The sequence below is a fragment of the Protobothrops mucrosquamatus genome, unplaced genomic scaffold (genome assembly GCF_001527695.2).
Source record: "Protobothrops mucrosquamatus isolate PMUCROS unplaced genomic scaffold, P.Mucros_1.0 scaffold3226, whole genome shotgun sequence".
Classification (NCBI taxonomy): domain Eukaryota; kingdom Metazoa; phylum Chordata; class Lepidosauria; order Squamata; family Viperidae; genus Protobothrops; species Protobothrops mucrosquamatus.
In genome coordinates, this window is record NW_015389223.1 from 32,331 (window position 1) to 46,765 (window position 14,435).

Consider the following 14,435-nt stretch of genomic DNA (forward strand, 5'->3'; position numbering starts at 1 on the left):
ATAAAGTGATTGATGAGATTATGCAGGATGATGGCCTCCCAGGTTGGATGGCCCTCAACACACTATTGAGGAAGTGCTGAGGATCTTTTCAAGAATTAATGTTGATTGGTACATAGCTAGAATAAAGCCTTCAGGACTCTAGTTGCTGATGTTGACATCCAGGAAAAAAAAATTCAAAGCTGCAAAAAACTGTGGTGGGAATACGGAATTTAAGACACAAGAACGTAAGAAAGATGAATGCACTGAAAGATGAAATAAATGGACTACATATTGACATCTACGGCATCCGCAAATTGAAATGAACTTTCAGTCAGAAGATCATACGGTTTACTACTCGGAACATGAAGAAAAGAAGGAAATCTGTTGCTTTCATAGACAGGAAGGGAAACCCGAGTAAGTCTGGGAACAGAACACTGCAGAGAAACCAACAACAAAACAGGCCTGTTTTGTCCAGAACACCATGTAGAGAATAGTCTGCATTGCTTCCAAATTGCAGGATTAACATTCAGAGTAGAATGGGTCTGGAGGAGAAATAGAGCATTCCCATGTTCCCTAAAATATCTCTAGAACAGTAAGTGTTAGACAAACCTATAAAAGAAGTTTGAATCTCCTGAAGAAGATACTTATCTTTGTGATGTGTACTAAAATTATCCTAAGGAAAGGTACAAGATGAGAAGTGAAACATCTTCAAAGAAAAACAAGAAAGTCCAGTTGCCTCTTGAAAAAGCACCTTTGGGACAATCATGACCTGGATGACTGAGAATCTTCACAGACACTTCTATGGCAGTAACAGGTGAAAAAAAAAATAGGAACAAGCTATCTTGAAAGCATATTTAGAAAGCTGATGTGGTTGCAGAGGTTCTAGGAGGAGAGGGACACCATAGAAGGTCAGTAGTGGAGTTGAGTGTGCTTGCTCACTCTCAGCCTGATCTATTTCACTGGGCTGTATCTGAATGGGGGGAAAAAACCAACGGGAAATGCTATCTATGCCATCTTGAGTGCTCAATGACTGGCGAGAAGTAAATCTAGCAAATAAATAAAAAGAATAATACAAAATACCTTTCTCCTGACAAAGATAGAAAAAATACCCTATAAACAGATCAGTTTTCATTTTCACTAGCCTACATTATTAGATAGTTCTAAACAGCAACACCTCAAAATCACTACTAAAATATAAAAAGGCAAAATTGAAATAGAAATATGAAATGAATATATCATCACAATAGATTATGATATATTCTGTTCTAATAGAACTCTGTCAAACAATATTAGCTAATGATGAATGATAATTCTATTTTTAAAAATAATTTTATTAAAGATTTAAAAACATTTAAGAAAGAAGAAAGGAGGGAGGAAGAAAGGAAGGAAGGAAGGAAGGAAAATAGATGACTTCTAACCATTTCTTCAAAAGTTATTAAGAAACCCACTGTCTCCCCTGCCTCTTAAACATTCCAGAAGCCCCTTCAGCCCCATTATTTAATTCTTACCCTTCTCAGTAATTAAATCCATAAATCATTTTTTTCGGGCTGATTGGTTCTTTAGCAAAAGTCTATAAAAGTTTTCCAGTTTTTTAATGTGGCAAATTCTATTTTAAGCCATACCTCATCTGTGCTCCATTTAGAAACTTTACTAGCAGGAATCCCAGCCACTGTAGGAAGGAGCTTACTGTGCTGTTCCCATCGCAATGGAAATGCAGGAATTGTGAGCTTGGAAGATAAAATGACTGGCTGCAGATGGGAACTTCTGCTATTGGTTTCCTTGCTATCTGCAAGCAATAATGAAACAAGCTTTATTATTGTACACACAATATGACCACACTTGTAAAGAAAATATATGTTCAATATAATATATTTGGCCCATTTGACATTATTACTAAATAGCGTTAATTAAGAAATAATCTAATCTGTACTAGTTATTTCTGAGCTATATTTTCTTGGGCACAAGTTTAAGCTACCTTATGTGGTTATCTGCCATGAAAAACAATGGGAACTGTTCAGCCATTATTTTCCCTGACATTTTTTAAAAGTATACCATGGCTTCAGCTCCCAATGGTGGATGAGATGCTCCTAGTCCCTTCCCTTAAACATTGCCATTTTATGGGAGCTAGGAAGTGTGTCTTTTAGTTTCCTGCACTATGGGACACTCTGCCCCTTGAAGTCCTATCCTCCCAGTCTTTTGGAAAGCACTAAAAAGCTGGGTTGGTTCCCAAACTCTGGAATAAGATGAGGGGACTGCACATCGGAAGCTGGACTTGGTGCCACGATTTTGTTGTTGTTGTTGTTGTTTTAGATAGCTAACCTTTATTGTCATTTTTTTACTGTGAACACATTGGCGCACATTAAAAATGAAATATACTTGCTTGCACTCAAAAAGTGTACACAAACATAACACACATTTAAACATGCTATATACAACATATATATAAACTTCCACTCTTGCATATAAATAACATACGGCATAAATATTAATCATTGGCCATCTTGAATACATAATGGAAGGAGGAAGCTTTAGAGTTCACAAGGTTAATACTGTATGGAACAAAACTGTGACTGAATCTGAATGTTCTGCTTCGGATACCACGGAGCCTCCTCCCAGAAGGTAACAAAGAAAATAGGCCGTGAAGAGGATGTGTGGTGTCCCAGACAATCTTGCGGACCCTGCTCAAGCAAGGCTTATATGCTATGTCCTGGATGGAAGGGAGGGAACAGCCAATAATCTTTTCAGCCATCCTCACCATTCTCTGCACCGCCTTCCTGTCCGAAGCAGTGATGCTACCAATGGTTTTAATAGTTTTAATATGGCTTTTGTGTTATTTTAATTTTTGGGGGGAAGCCACCCAGAGTTTATTGTAAGATGGGCGGCTATATAAATGCTGTGATTATCACTGAAATTTCTCATTGGGTAATCCAGTGTAGTATTTTCTTCAATTTATTTCTTTTTATGGTTGCCTATAAATGCCAGTTTCACAAACCCATCACAAACTAGTCCTGGCTGAAAAATTCACTGCAACTTGTAGCTGGTCACTCACAACCTATCTAACACAAATGAAAGCTTTACTTCTACATTCTCCTATGTGAGACTGCTTTTCCTTCCATTTTTACAGATTGAACTGCATTCTTTCTTTGTCTACAATTACTAGTTTGATGATGATAATGATGATGATGACAATCAAACACTATTTTGTTAGCATGTCTTCTATTCTGTAAATTGCATAGAGTCCCTTGGGATTTTAAAAAAACCCCTCTTAAAATAATAAATAAGTAAATGCCACCTTTAATCACTTAGTTTTAATCATTATTTGTATGCTTACTTATATCTCGGGGTTTGTTTGTTTTTTGCCATTGTGAACTCCATAGTAGAATTCAAGGGGACATGCCCTAAAGGCAATTTAAAACAAAACAGTCCTATGAAAGCAACCTAGTGTGGCTCTGATTTTTCATAGAATGAAATTATTCCATAAAGCCAATTTAAAGTATTAATTTGTAGCACTAGAAACTCTTGTACAGCATATATAGCATGAAATAACAGCTACCTTTGGTTTCGTTTATAGACAATACTTCATTTTCCGTTTTTCTTTCTTCACAGTCATCTTTCCCAGTGAGTTCCTTGGTCTGCTCTCCCCTAAGTAATACAAAACCTTCACATTTAATTATCTGGTAATGATAATAATACAGGATTTTTTTTACCTCTAGCTAAACATTTTATAAGATGTATAATACAAATTATAGTGTATCATATATAAAATAAAATATAGAAATGTAAATCAAATTATTTCTCAAAACAAAACGATAACAAGAAGTCTGGTTTCATAAACTAATACTAACTTGCATAATCAACTTTCCTGTCTACTATATAAAATGGTAAAAAAACCAAAAACCAACATATTTCCGTCTCTATTGTCTTCCATAAATAAAATCCCTGAAAACAATATCTTTACATCTCTAGAAGGTGAGATGTTTTCTTTAGAGTGGAGCATCGTATAGTTATTTTGAACTCCTACATTTTTTAATATATTTTATTGTTTTTTTACAATAACAATCTTTAGTGCTTAGTAAATAGCATGTTGTCTGTGTTCATATATTTAAAACAATCAATAGTGATTACTTCCCATAATTCCATAATCAATGTATTAATTAATAATATATTTCCTTGATCTTCTGTTCTTCCAATAGTATTCTCCTTTGTCAACATTTCTTAATATTTTTGATACATATAAGTTTGGATATAAACATTTTTTTGTGTTTGTACAAATAACAATAGCATCCATAGATAACATCTTTTCTGGCTTATGTTTCAACTGTATTTGTAAAAGTCATCTTATTAAGTCACTATGTATCCTGTTTTCAAAATTCTTATTTAAGCTTAATTTCCCCTCAGTATTCAAACTATTCTTATCAGTCATAATTTTCTCAAAATTGATTACCTTTAAATATCCAAACTTTTCATTAACATACACCATCCTAATATTTTCACATTTTATATATTATAAAAATACTATACTACTTATATATCTTATCCCTCTTTACATACAAAATTTATCTATTCTTTTAACTATATTCAAACAAGTGTTTAATCATGTAGTACTCCAACTGTTAGGTCGAATCAAATCTCTTGAATCTAGCTCTAGCCTTCTTCTTTTGCCAAGTAGCTTTCCAAATCAGTATGTTCCGCTTGCCAGAGGATTCCTGTATTTTTGTAAATGTTGTTGGGAATAAGAGAAACAAGTACGCTTTTTGCCTCCCAGATTCTAATGATTTTCCTGGCAGCTCTATAATCCATTTTGTCAGATCTTCTTTCTTATCCTCAAATTTGTTTTGAGGTCCTGAAAGATAAAATATCTTTTCCATTTTCATTGTCGTGGTGAAATCTTGTAAATTTTCTTCTGTTTGTGTTAAGTTGTAGTTCTCTTCATTTGTAGCTTCCTTATTTAAGTCACTTTCTGCTGGTTTGCATTCTATTATCTGATTTGTTTGTACATTCTTTATTGTCAGTTTCTGAGAGTTTTTAAATTGTAAGTTTAGGTTGAGAATATGCTCATTTATGTCATCAAAGTTGTTTTTAATCTCATCATGGTTTAAAACCATTGTCATTTGAATCTGTCGCAGCATTGCATACATTTCATCCTGGAAAGTATTTGCCTTGTCTTGGAGTATTGCTCCGGCATATCTCTGATGTTCCAGGCTAGGGCCTTCAGAAGGGAGTATTAGGTGTGGTTACCTGTCACTTTTAGGTAGGTATGCAACATCCATTTTGTCTACCCCCCTCCAGACAGTCTTTCACCGATATCATAGTCTCTGTGATTAGCCTTATCAAACCAGCCAAATCCAAGCAACCAAATCTTATATGGTTCTTATCTTTATATATGGCTTTTGTAGTCTAATGCATTTCCAATTGTCAAGGTATCATTGAAACCAGTGTTTTATAACAGTTCTTCTGTTCAGGAGTCTTAGAATTATTAACAAGCCAAAATTGCAGTCCAGAATGTTTATCCAACTAAAAGCTTTTCAGTAAATTCCCCCCTAGAAGATTAGCCAAGAGTCAAGGTTTTTCTTTCTCTGCAAACAATTTTTGGGCTTAGAAATCATAGTCAGTATGTATTTATAATCTCAGAAGGTCAACAGTTTTTAAAGCAAATGTTTTTCTCACTCTGTAGTAGATGGCACTTGTGTTTTCTTTCCTGTTCCCAGCTGTTCTTTATTTAGCTGTTCACTGGGATTCAAAGGAACAAGTTTTTTCTATTTCTGGGCGTCTTGCCAATTTCTGAGTCAATGCAACTATAGTTATGCTCTGATCCTCCACTAGGTGTCAGTGTCTATTTGTTTTTCAACTTTTAAGACAAAGAATTATTTTCTTTTAATTTCATCAATACTCTTTCAGATGTGAAATCTTAACAGTTTTCATAATCTTCAGATTTATCCCGACTGTAGTATTATTAACTTCATTTCAATATATTTCAGTCCCCCGTAAACATTAATTCACCGCTTCTGTCTCCACCACTTTCGGAGGATTTTTTGCTTCTTGGGGATCTTTTCCAGGAAATCAATTACAAAATAGGAGAGAAAAGATCGATATTCTCACCCAGTTCCAAGCATGCAGTTCACCATTGTTCTGGTTAGTGCTTTTGGACTTCAGTTGCTTGTAGCTTGGGTTAGTCAGCAAAATGTGGCTAGCTTTTCTGTTGGGTTGGAGGGCTTCCCCCTGATCAAGCGGATCAACTGCTATCATTCCGCGATCAGCAGGGGGGCCTTCCTTCTTCGACGCCTCTCTGGGGCGACCTTAGACCCATTTAGCGTCCCCTGGCAGGGCAAAACCAGCCATGGGGTGCGAAGCCCCACAATCCTCTGGCCACATCACTACGACGCAAGACCAGAAGTCTGAACTCCTTCTACAATTTTATTAAGTGTTAAATGATGAGTCCAAAGACAATTGATTCCACAGAATGCACACCAGGCATATAAAACCCCAAAATGTGATATCATGTTTCTAGCAAATGGAATTGACAACATCTTCTGATCTACAAACCATATTACTTGCTCAAGCATGTAAGACATTTTAAAAAGCCTGAAGCCACCAAGTGATAATATGACTATATTCGAAGCCATTGGAGAGACTGTCTGAAAAGATGCAGTTGTTCAATAAAAGTGAGAGCTGTAGATGTAACATAATTAGGACATGAAAAAGTTGTTCTCAGTAGTCAAAACTAGAAGCTTTGTATATTCCTAATCTAGAAATTATAGGAAATGTATCCATCCATCCATCCAATATGTATGGCCTCCCATCCACCTAAAAAACCCAACAAATTCTGGGCAGTGAACAAAGTAAAATCTAGCATTCTATTAAAACTAAAAAGAAACCAATTGAGGCCTCAATAAAAATCTTAATTCCCACTTATCACATACATTCACACCAGAACTCCACAATTAACATCCCATTCCAATGCTTGGAGAGTCTTCACAGCCTTCTGAAAGGCCAACAGTCAAGACCATCCATATATCAGAGGAAGTTGTTTCATAGAGCTGGTGCCATGACAGAGAAAAGCCTAGTTTTTGGGCTCCAGCAGTGACACTTCTTCACCAGGGGACCCAGAACATATTCACTGTGCCAGATATTGTGGGATGAGTAGAAACCACTGGAATGGAGGGGTCCTGCAATCAATTTGGTTGCATGCCATTAGATTTTTAAAGCATCTTGAATGGCATCCAGAAGCCTACTGGAACCACTGGAATCCATATAGTAGCAGTTGGCATACATGGAATCCATATAGTAGCATATAGGCATACATGGTGTGCCCAAAATTACATCTGTTGCTACGTTCTGGACCAGCTGAAGCTTCTAAATGGTCTTCAAAGGCAGCCCCATGTGGAATACATTGTAACAGTTCTTCTAAAAAAACATCTAAAACATGAGTGGCTGTGAGCAATGCCTCTCAATTTAGGAACAGATGCAACAAGTGAATGATATGTATTTATACAAAAGCTCCTCAAGCTGGAGGCATGAATCTGGTAGAAACTTCTCACTGTGCATCAATTCTGCCTATGGCAGTGTAACCCCATTCAATGATGGAAAATCACTGATTTGAGGGATTGTATATATATGATCTGAAGCCAAGATTTCCACAACCAGATGAATACTTCCTCCAGGCACCAGGAAAATACCTCATTTGGATGATATGGGATAGAGGTGTACAATTAAGTATCATCATTGTACTGATGACATTTATCCCCATGCTGAGGAATGACCTTGATGGATGATAGTTTCATGTAAAGGTAAAAGGGGAGTGGAGGACAACTTGAGTCCTGTGGCACCCTACAAAGTAGAAAGTTAGAACTGGATGTCTCTCCACCCTATCACCACTAACTGGGATTGGTTTCAGGAACTATGACTTAGTAGGATATTTGATCATTCTCTGAATGAGTAACTTCGTAAGAACTAATGTCACACAGAATTCTTTGGTATCTAGACTACTAAAGATGCAGAAATTGACAACCTTGAAAACAAGCAAGGAAAAACTAGCATTTTTAAGGATAATTTGTACATAATTTTCCTGCCACCTTTGCATAATATATTTTACTACACAGCTGTCAAATATAAGACGTTTCAGATCCTCCAGCTAACTTTACAATATTCCATTATACTCCATAAAAATTACTGAACTATTTCGGGGCTAGGAAATTATGCATACCAAAGCGTCATTCCTTTTTAATTAGCCATGCTAGTGTGGGCAAAAGGCAGTTTCTTGCCAGCATTTGCTGGCAGGTGATAAATTTAGATGTTTATCTGGAGAAAAATAATTATATTCAAACATATCAAGCAAAAAGGCAAGTTATATTGGAATTCTGTATCTGCTATCAATAGTTTTGGTGACACATCACACTAAGTCATAAAGCAATGTTTATCTTTATAGATGAGCCATGGGTAAATCAGAACCAGACCATTATTTTTTCTTTTACAATTTTGGCTTAGCACTGCTATGTGAGCATATTTATTTGCAAGCTCCACATATGAGACTATAGAAGGTGCCACTAGATAAAGAAACCATTTGTTGCTCAACCTGAAAGGAGAGCGCCCTAAAGGTTCTGTGTCCTTCATTTAATATGGAAATGCATTAAATTAAAATGTGCTGAAAAGGAAGACATTTTTATCTCAATAAGCAGGCTATCCAGCTGTACAACAGCAGGACTCTTCACCATCTCATTTATGGCATGCATGCTATCAACAGAAATGTCTCTTAAGATTTTTAAATGTTAATTGTGATAAAAGCAAGTAAGGAGTATGAAATGCATTAGGACATGAATTGCTTGTATAAAAAATGTTGTCCATCAGATTCATTTACTTTATTTTCCTGTGTTTGTAAGTAAAAATAAAATTGGTTAGCTATATCTCTTTTTGCAATGCAATTACGTGAAAAAAAAATAAGCAAGCATGATTAAAGGGCAGATTAACCAACAATTCTATAATTTAACAAATAAAGGTGCACTTAATTTTTAATTATTAAATGCTACATGTTGAAATATAGAAGATAATCAACAATTATCTAATGTCAGTAATAACACAAACAATTGGGTACAGTTTTAAATAAAATAACTGTAAATAGAAACTAATCAGATGAGTGTTTATTTGAAAAAACATGCATGTGACTGTCAATCAATCCACTATTTAAATTTAGAATCATCAGTATGATGCAATACTGAAATGTGCAACATTGAAAAATATAAAACAGATAGTCCTTAACTAACGACTGATCATTTTATGAAAGTTTGCAGTTACGACATATAGCTTTATGGCTATATGTCACACACACCTCCCAGTGGAGACACATGACTGCAGGTTACAGTGTCCCATAGTCACAAGACCACAATTTGTGATGTTTTTGTTGTTTTCCAGCATTTTTTGCCAATTTCTGGCAAAAAAAAAAAACCCTGCCTGTTCAAAAGAATGGATTTGCCTAACTTTTTTTAACCACTGTGAAAAATGTCAGAAAAATGGGTCCAGTCAGATGAGTGTTTTAATTTATGACTACAATGACTTATGACTGGCTTTCCTTTAAGTTGAGCAATATCTATATTCTGGAGCAATGAAAATAGTAGTGAAACTGGACAAAATGCAGATTCACATACATAAAGACAGCTAGCTATGAATTCATTCTTAATATTTAATTCAGTAATGTTCAGAATACAGTGAAGGAAACTTTAATATTAATTCACTGACTTCGATTTTTGCTTAGTATGCTGCATGAAGTTGGCTACTGTGAACTATAAATAATTGTTTATGGCTTAATGTGTTGTGAACCTACCTAATTGTTAAGCATGGTTTAGTACAGCGGCTCCCAATCTTTTCTATACTCCACACTCCTAAATGCTTCTGATATATTCTCCCATCCCTTACAAAAGTTTGAAATAATGGCAACGAATTATGCTTATACACTATAATTTTGAAAACCCAAGTTTTCGCACCCCCTGGAATATCGTCTCGCACCCCTGGTTGGGAACTCCTGATTTAGTCTGATCTATGAAGTCACACATGAACCGCCACTCACATTTACATATTCCAGTTTCAGGGAAGCAGTTTCTGGTTATGCATGTATGAAACGGATTAAGTGCATCCTTGTGTCTTGGGAAGGGCAAGGCAATTTGGAATCATCTGTAAAAACTCTAGTACTCAGCCATGAAATAGGGCTGGGCAGTTGCTTTATTTGCAGCTCAGAGAACTGCAATTAAAGCATCTCTCTTCATCCCTCCAAAGTAGCTAACACTTTTGTAAGATTCATGTGGCTGCTTCTGTTTCTGACGCTTCACTTTCTAAGCAGCACATGAACCTGTCAAAAGTTTTGGCTGCTTCAACTAATAAAAAGAAGTGTTTGGGTTCTGGAGACCATGACACTCATTCCAGGAAAATGTAGTCATTATTGAATCATTGGGTTAACCAAGATTCTATTGATTAAAACAAAGTGCTAATACTTTAGGTGCTAATTAATCCATTCTAATACTTTTCTTCTTTCTAGCTATGCTATATCTTTCAAAGATATTTGATGTACATTTAAAAACAGTCCGTATTCAAGAAACAAATACAATAGGAAGATTGAGATACTGTACATTCTGAATATGGAAAATGCAAAAATAAATGGAAAATATAAATAGAATATAAACATTAAAATGGTAAAGTCAATTTTAATGAAGCTTTAAAATGGATATAGAATTTCTGTGACAGTACTTGCCACTGGTCTTCAGAATTTCCTAATAATTAGGAAAAGACTGAATATTCATCTTCCGTTATTCTGTTCTCCTTTCTAGGAAGACACTAATATTGAAAAAGAAGCTTCTAGACATTATAATTACTGCAAATAATTTGATCCAGGTTTCAAGGGACTGAATTGTTTTTTAATTAAATAGGATGCTATAGTAATCCAGACACTGCTGTGAAATATGAACTGCATTCAATTAACTTTCCCAACGCAATGTTTTCTCCCTAGTCAGTCATAGGTTGTTATAACTAGTTAATACTATGGATGTTATGAATATAGTACGTTTTAATATTAACTTTGGGATATTTCATTATGCTATCTGTAGCATAATAATATCAAATTCTCAAACAGTGATTTTCCTCTGTCTTTCTTACTATTAGTGCTGTGATACTATTTTCTTTTTTCTTTCATACACAAGTATTCTTTTAAAATAAAATAAAATAAAGCAATAAACATCTATACCTGCAGAAAAAAGGCAGAAGAATTTCTACAGGTAAGTGAAGGACTACCATTAATTTCTTTTAAGAATATACACGGTGATAATATTGCTCAAACCTGGGGGGAGCCCATGGTCAACGAAGTGAAGGTGGCACTCACAATGTAGAAAGAGAAGCCCACCTTTTTTTTTTTTTTACATTGCATTACATGTGCAATGAACATAAAATAGGATGAGGCTTAAACTATGAAGTCATAAATACCAAATTGATTATTTTGCCAATATGATTGACTGAATTGCACTCTTAACGTTTATGAGTCTCTCTGTGGTTGCTCCTGCTTGTTAAACCGATGTTAATGACACTACAGTGGTACTTTGGTACTCATCGTTACTTGCTTCCAGGAGACTCAATGAGTACCAAAAACGATGAGTATCAAACAATTTTTTTCCATAAGGAATAATGTTATGAGTTACAAAGCAAACGACACTGACATATTATAGCTTGTGCATTGAGTACCAAACAAACAATGACTACCGGGACAAAATTTTAAAATTTTCATGTCAAAGTGTGTTGAGTATCAAATCTGATGAGTTTCAAAGTAGTTAAGTACCTAAATGACTCTGGGCAGTTTACAATAAAAAAGATATCATGATATAAAAGCATAAATAAGAACAAAGTTAAAAATAGTATTAAAAGGGTTAGGGTTAAAATATTAAAAGTTAGAATTAAACAGGTGGAGAGAACATCCTCATGACACCAACATCCCCAAGGTTACACACCAGTCTTTGACTCCCATGCCAACCGGCAGAACCAGAACACTCTTTCTGAAGACCAACAGTTGGGGGCCCGCTTCATCTCTGGGGCCAAGGTGTTCCAAAGGGCAATGGCAGAGAAGGCTCTCTCTTCCAGGATCCCTCTAATCAAAATTATTTTAACCTTGCGTACTAACTAGAAATAATACAATATCTAGAAGCAAATGATACCATCCTTATTTATAAGCCTATAGCAAAATGTTTATGAACGACTTTCAAGAATTTAGCAAATGGATTTGTAGGTTGCATCACTGATATGATACAATTAAGATTTTGCAATAAATAATGGTATTCAGATTACACAGATTAGAGCCAAAGTAGCCAATATTTGAAACAAATCTGAAAGATACCTGTAGTTTTCTTCTTTGACATCACACATTAAAGGCTTTTTGCAAAGAAGTTTCACATCTTTATTTTCCTCCTTTGAAGACTGTATGTGAGGTGCAGGCTTAACTCCAGTGTGACTGGGACTGGGACATTTTCTGTTACTGTTATTTTTTAAAAAAAAAAAACCCAGAGCAATTATTTCAAATCCTGCATTGATGAAAACTTAAACTGGAAAATAAAGTTGAATATTATTGAGTATCTCTTATTTATTAATTAAAGATAATTAGCATAAACCTGGTGATTTAGTTAAAGCGTTTATATATCTAAGATCTCAGATCTTACGGCTATTTTTTTGAGTAAGGACAACTGTAGTAGTAGTTATTTATAACATTTATTCATTCATTGAGTTGTATAGCCACTCATATCAAACCGGTGACTTTGGGTAACAATCATACAAACAATTAAAAAAGTTAAAAACACAATACAAAAACAGAAATTAAATACAGATAGGAGCCAGGAGATATTATAATGCATTCATGGCAATATAAGCAGAAAATGGGGCCCCAGGCCCGGCCACACAGTCAGATTTTCAAGACCTTATGTATCATTTTTCACTTTTTCATTTGCGTCTCAAAATTATTTTATTTAAAAACAAATGCAAGTAATAAAATTCAATCGTAGTTAAGAAATGCCTGTCAAAAATGTTAAAGCAAATAATAAAAGCAAATTGAAATACAGATAACAAAAACAAATTCAGTGAAAAAAGATAAAAGAGAACAAAATAAAACAAAGCAAAATAGAACTATTTGCCCAATATTGATAAAGAGAAAAGGCTAAATGAAGAAATTTATCTCCAAAACCACTTAAATGTCAATACAAATGAGGAACATTGCACAGATGGAGAGCATTTGAGAAAACAGGAGCCACCACTGAGAAGACCTACCCACCAGGAAGCACAATGGCCCACTGACAATCTTGGAATATGCAGTAGGACCGTCTCTGCTTAATAGCAAAGCCAACATGTCAGGTACTTTCTTCAGCTCAAGGTGCTTAAACCATAAGTAAAATGTTGTGCCTGATGCGATATCTGACTGACAATTGGTGCAGTTACTTCAACTAAGATTTAACACTGTACGTCTGATGTCCCACTCAGTGACGTGGCAGCCACATTTGTATCTGTTGCAACTTTTAGATCAATGGCAAAGTTAGTCCCACAAAAAGGAGCATTACAGTAATCTAAAGGTACCTTTCCAGGGTGGGTGAACAATAGTATCTAAGCTGTCCCTGTTTCCCTAAGCAGATCATCCGTGGGAGGTTGAAAGGGGGAGCAGATGGTAAAAGTATTGCTCAAATGAAATGCAAATTCCACCCCTTTTATTTCTGAAAGGGATTAGATTATTATTGAATTCTATTTAAAACCAAACTATTAAAAACTAATAAAATGTTGAATTTTACAGTTATTTTGGAAAGTTTAGTTTAAAAAGTTCTTCTCTATACAAACATCCAAAGGTATCTATTTTTTCTACTGCTTACTGAATATGTTAATAATATAGATATTAATAATGCATGCAAATGTCATTTTCAGGTGTTTGATAGCAATAGCACTTAGACTTATCTACTGCTTCACATTGCATTACATCCCTCTCTAAGCGGTTTACAGAGTTAGCATATTGCCCCCAACAATCTGGCTCACTTTATCAACCTTGGAAGGATGGAAGGCTGAGACAATCTTGAGCCGGTGAGAATTGAACTGCCAATCTGCTGGCAATAGGCAGTCAGAAGAATTAGCCTGCAGTACTGCATTCTAATCCCTGCACCACCATGGCTCTTTCTACTGTTTCTCTATTTTAATACAGTGGTTCTCAACCTGTGGTCTGTGGACTCCTGGGGGTCCACAATGTCATCACAGGGGGTTCACGAAGGCTTGAAGAAATATTATGATTTAGATCTTGAGTTAAGACAGGGGGGTCTTAACACATACATTTACTCTCACAAAAAGATAATATGTGTAACCTATTTCCCCTGCTTTGTGTGCCTCTGGTTGAAGGATTTGTCTTCAATAAAACCATGCATTATAAATATAAGCATGTGTTTAATTGATATATGCCATTAACAAAA

General features: G+C 35.2%; 1 protein-coding gene across 1 annotated transcript in view; it reads right to left on the reverse strand.

Annotated features, from left to right (window-relative positions):
• LOC107297309 (L3MBTL histone methyl-lysine binding protein 3) overlaps positions 1–14,435 on the reverse strand; it is a gene marked incomplete at its 5' end in the record, with an annotated part of 35,493 nt that overhangs the window by 5,321 nt on the left and 15,737 nt on the right. The window contains 3 exons of the mRNA XM_015826671.1: positions 1,602–1,765; positions 3,533–3,621; positions 12,341–12,478. Of these exons, the coding sequence (XP_015682157.1) occupies positions 1,602–1,765; positions 3,533–3,621; positions 12,341–12,478 (391 nt within the window). The remainder of the gene's footprint in view (positions 1–1,601; positions 1,766–3,532; positions 3,622–12,340; positions 12,479–14,435) is intronic.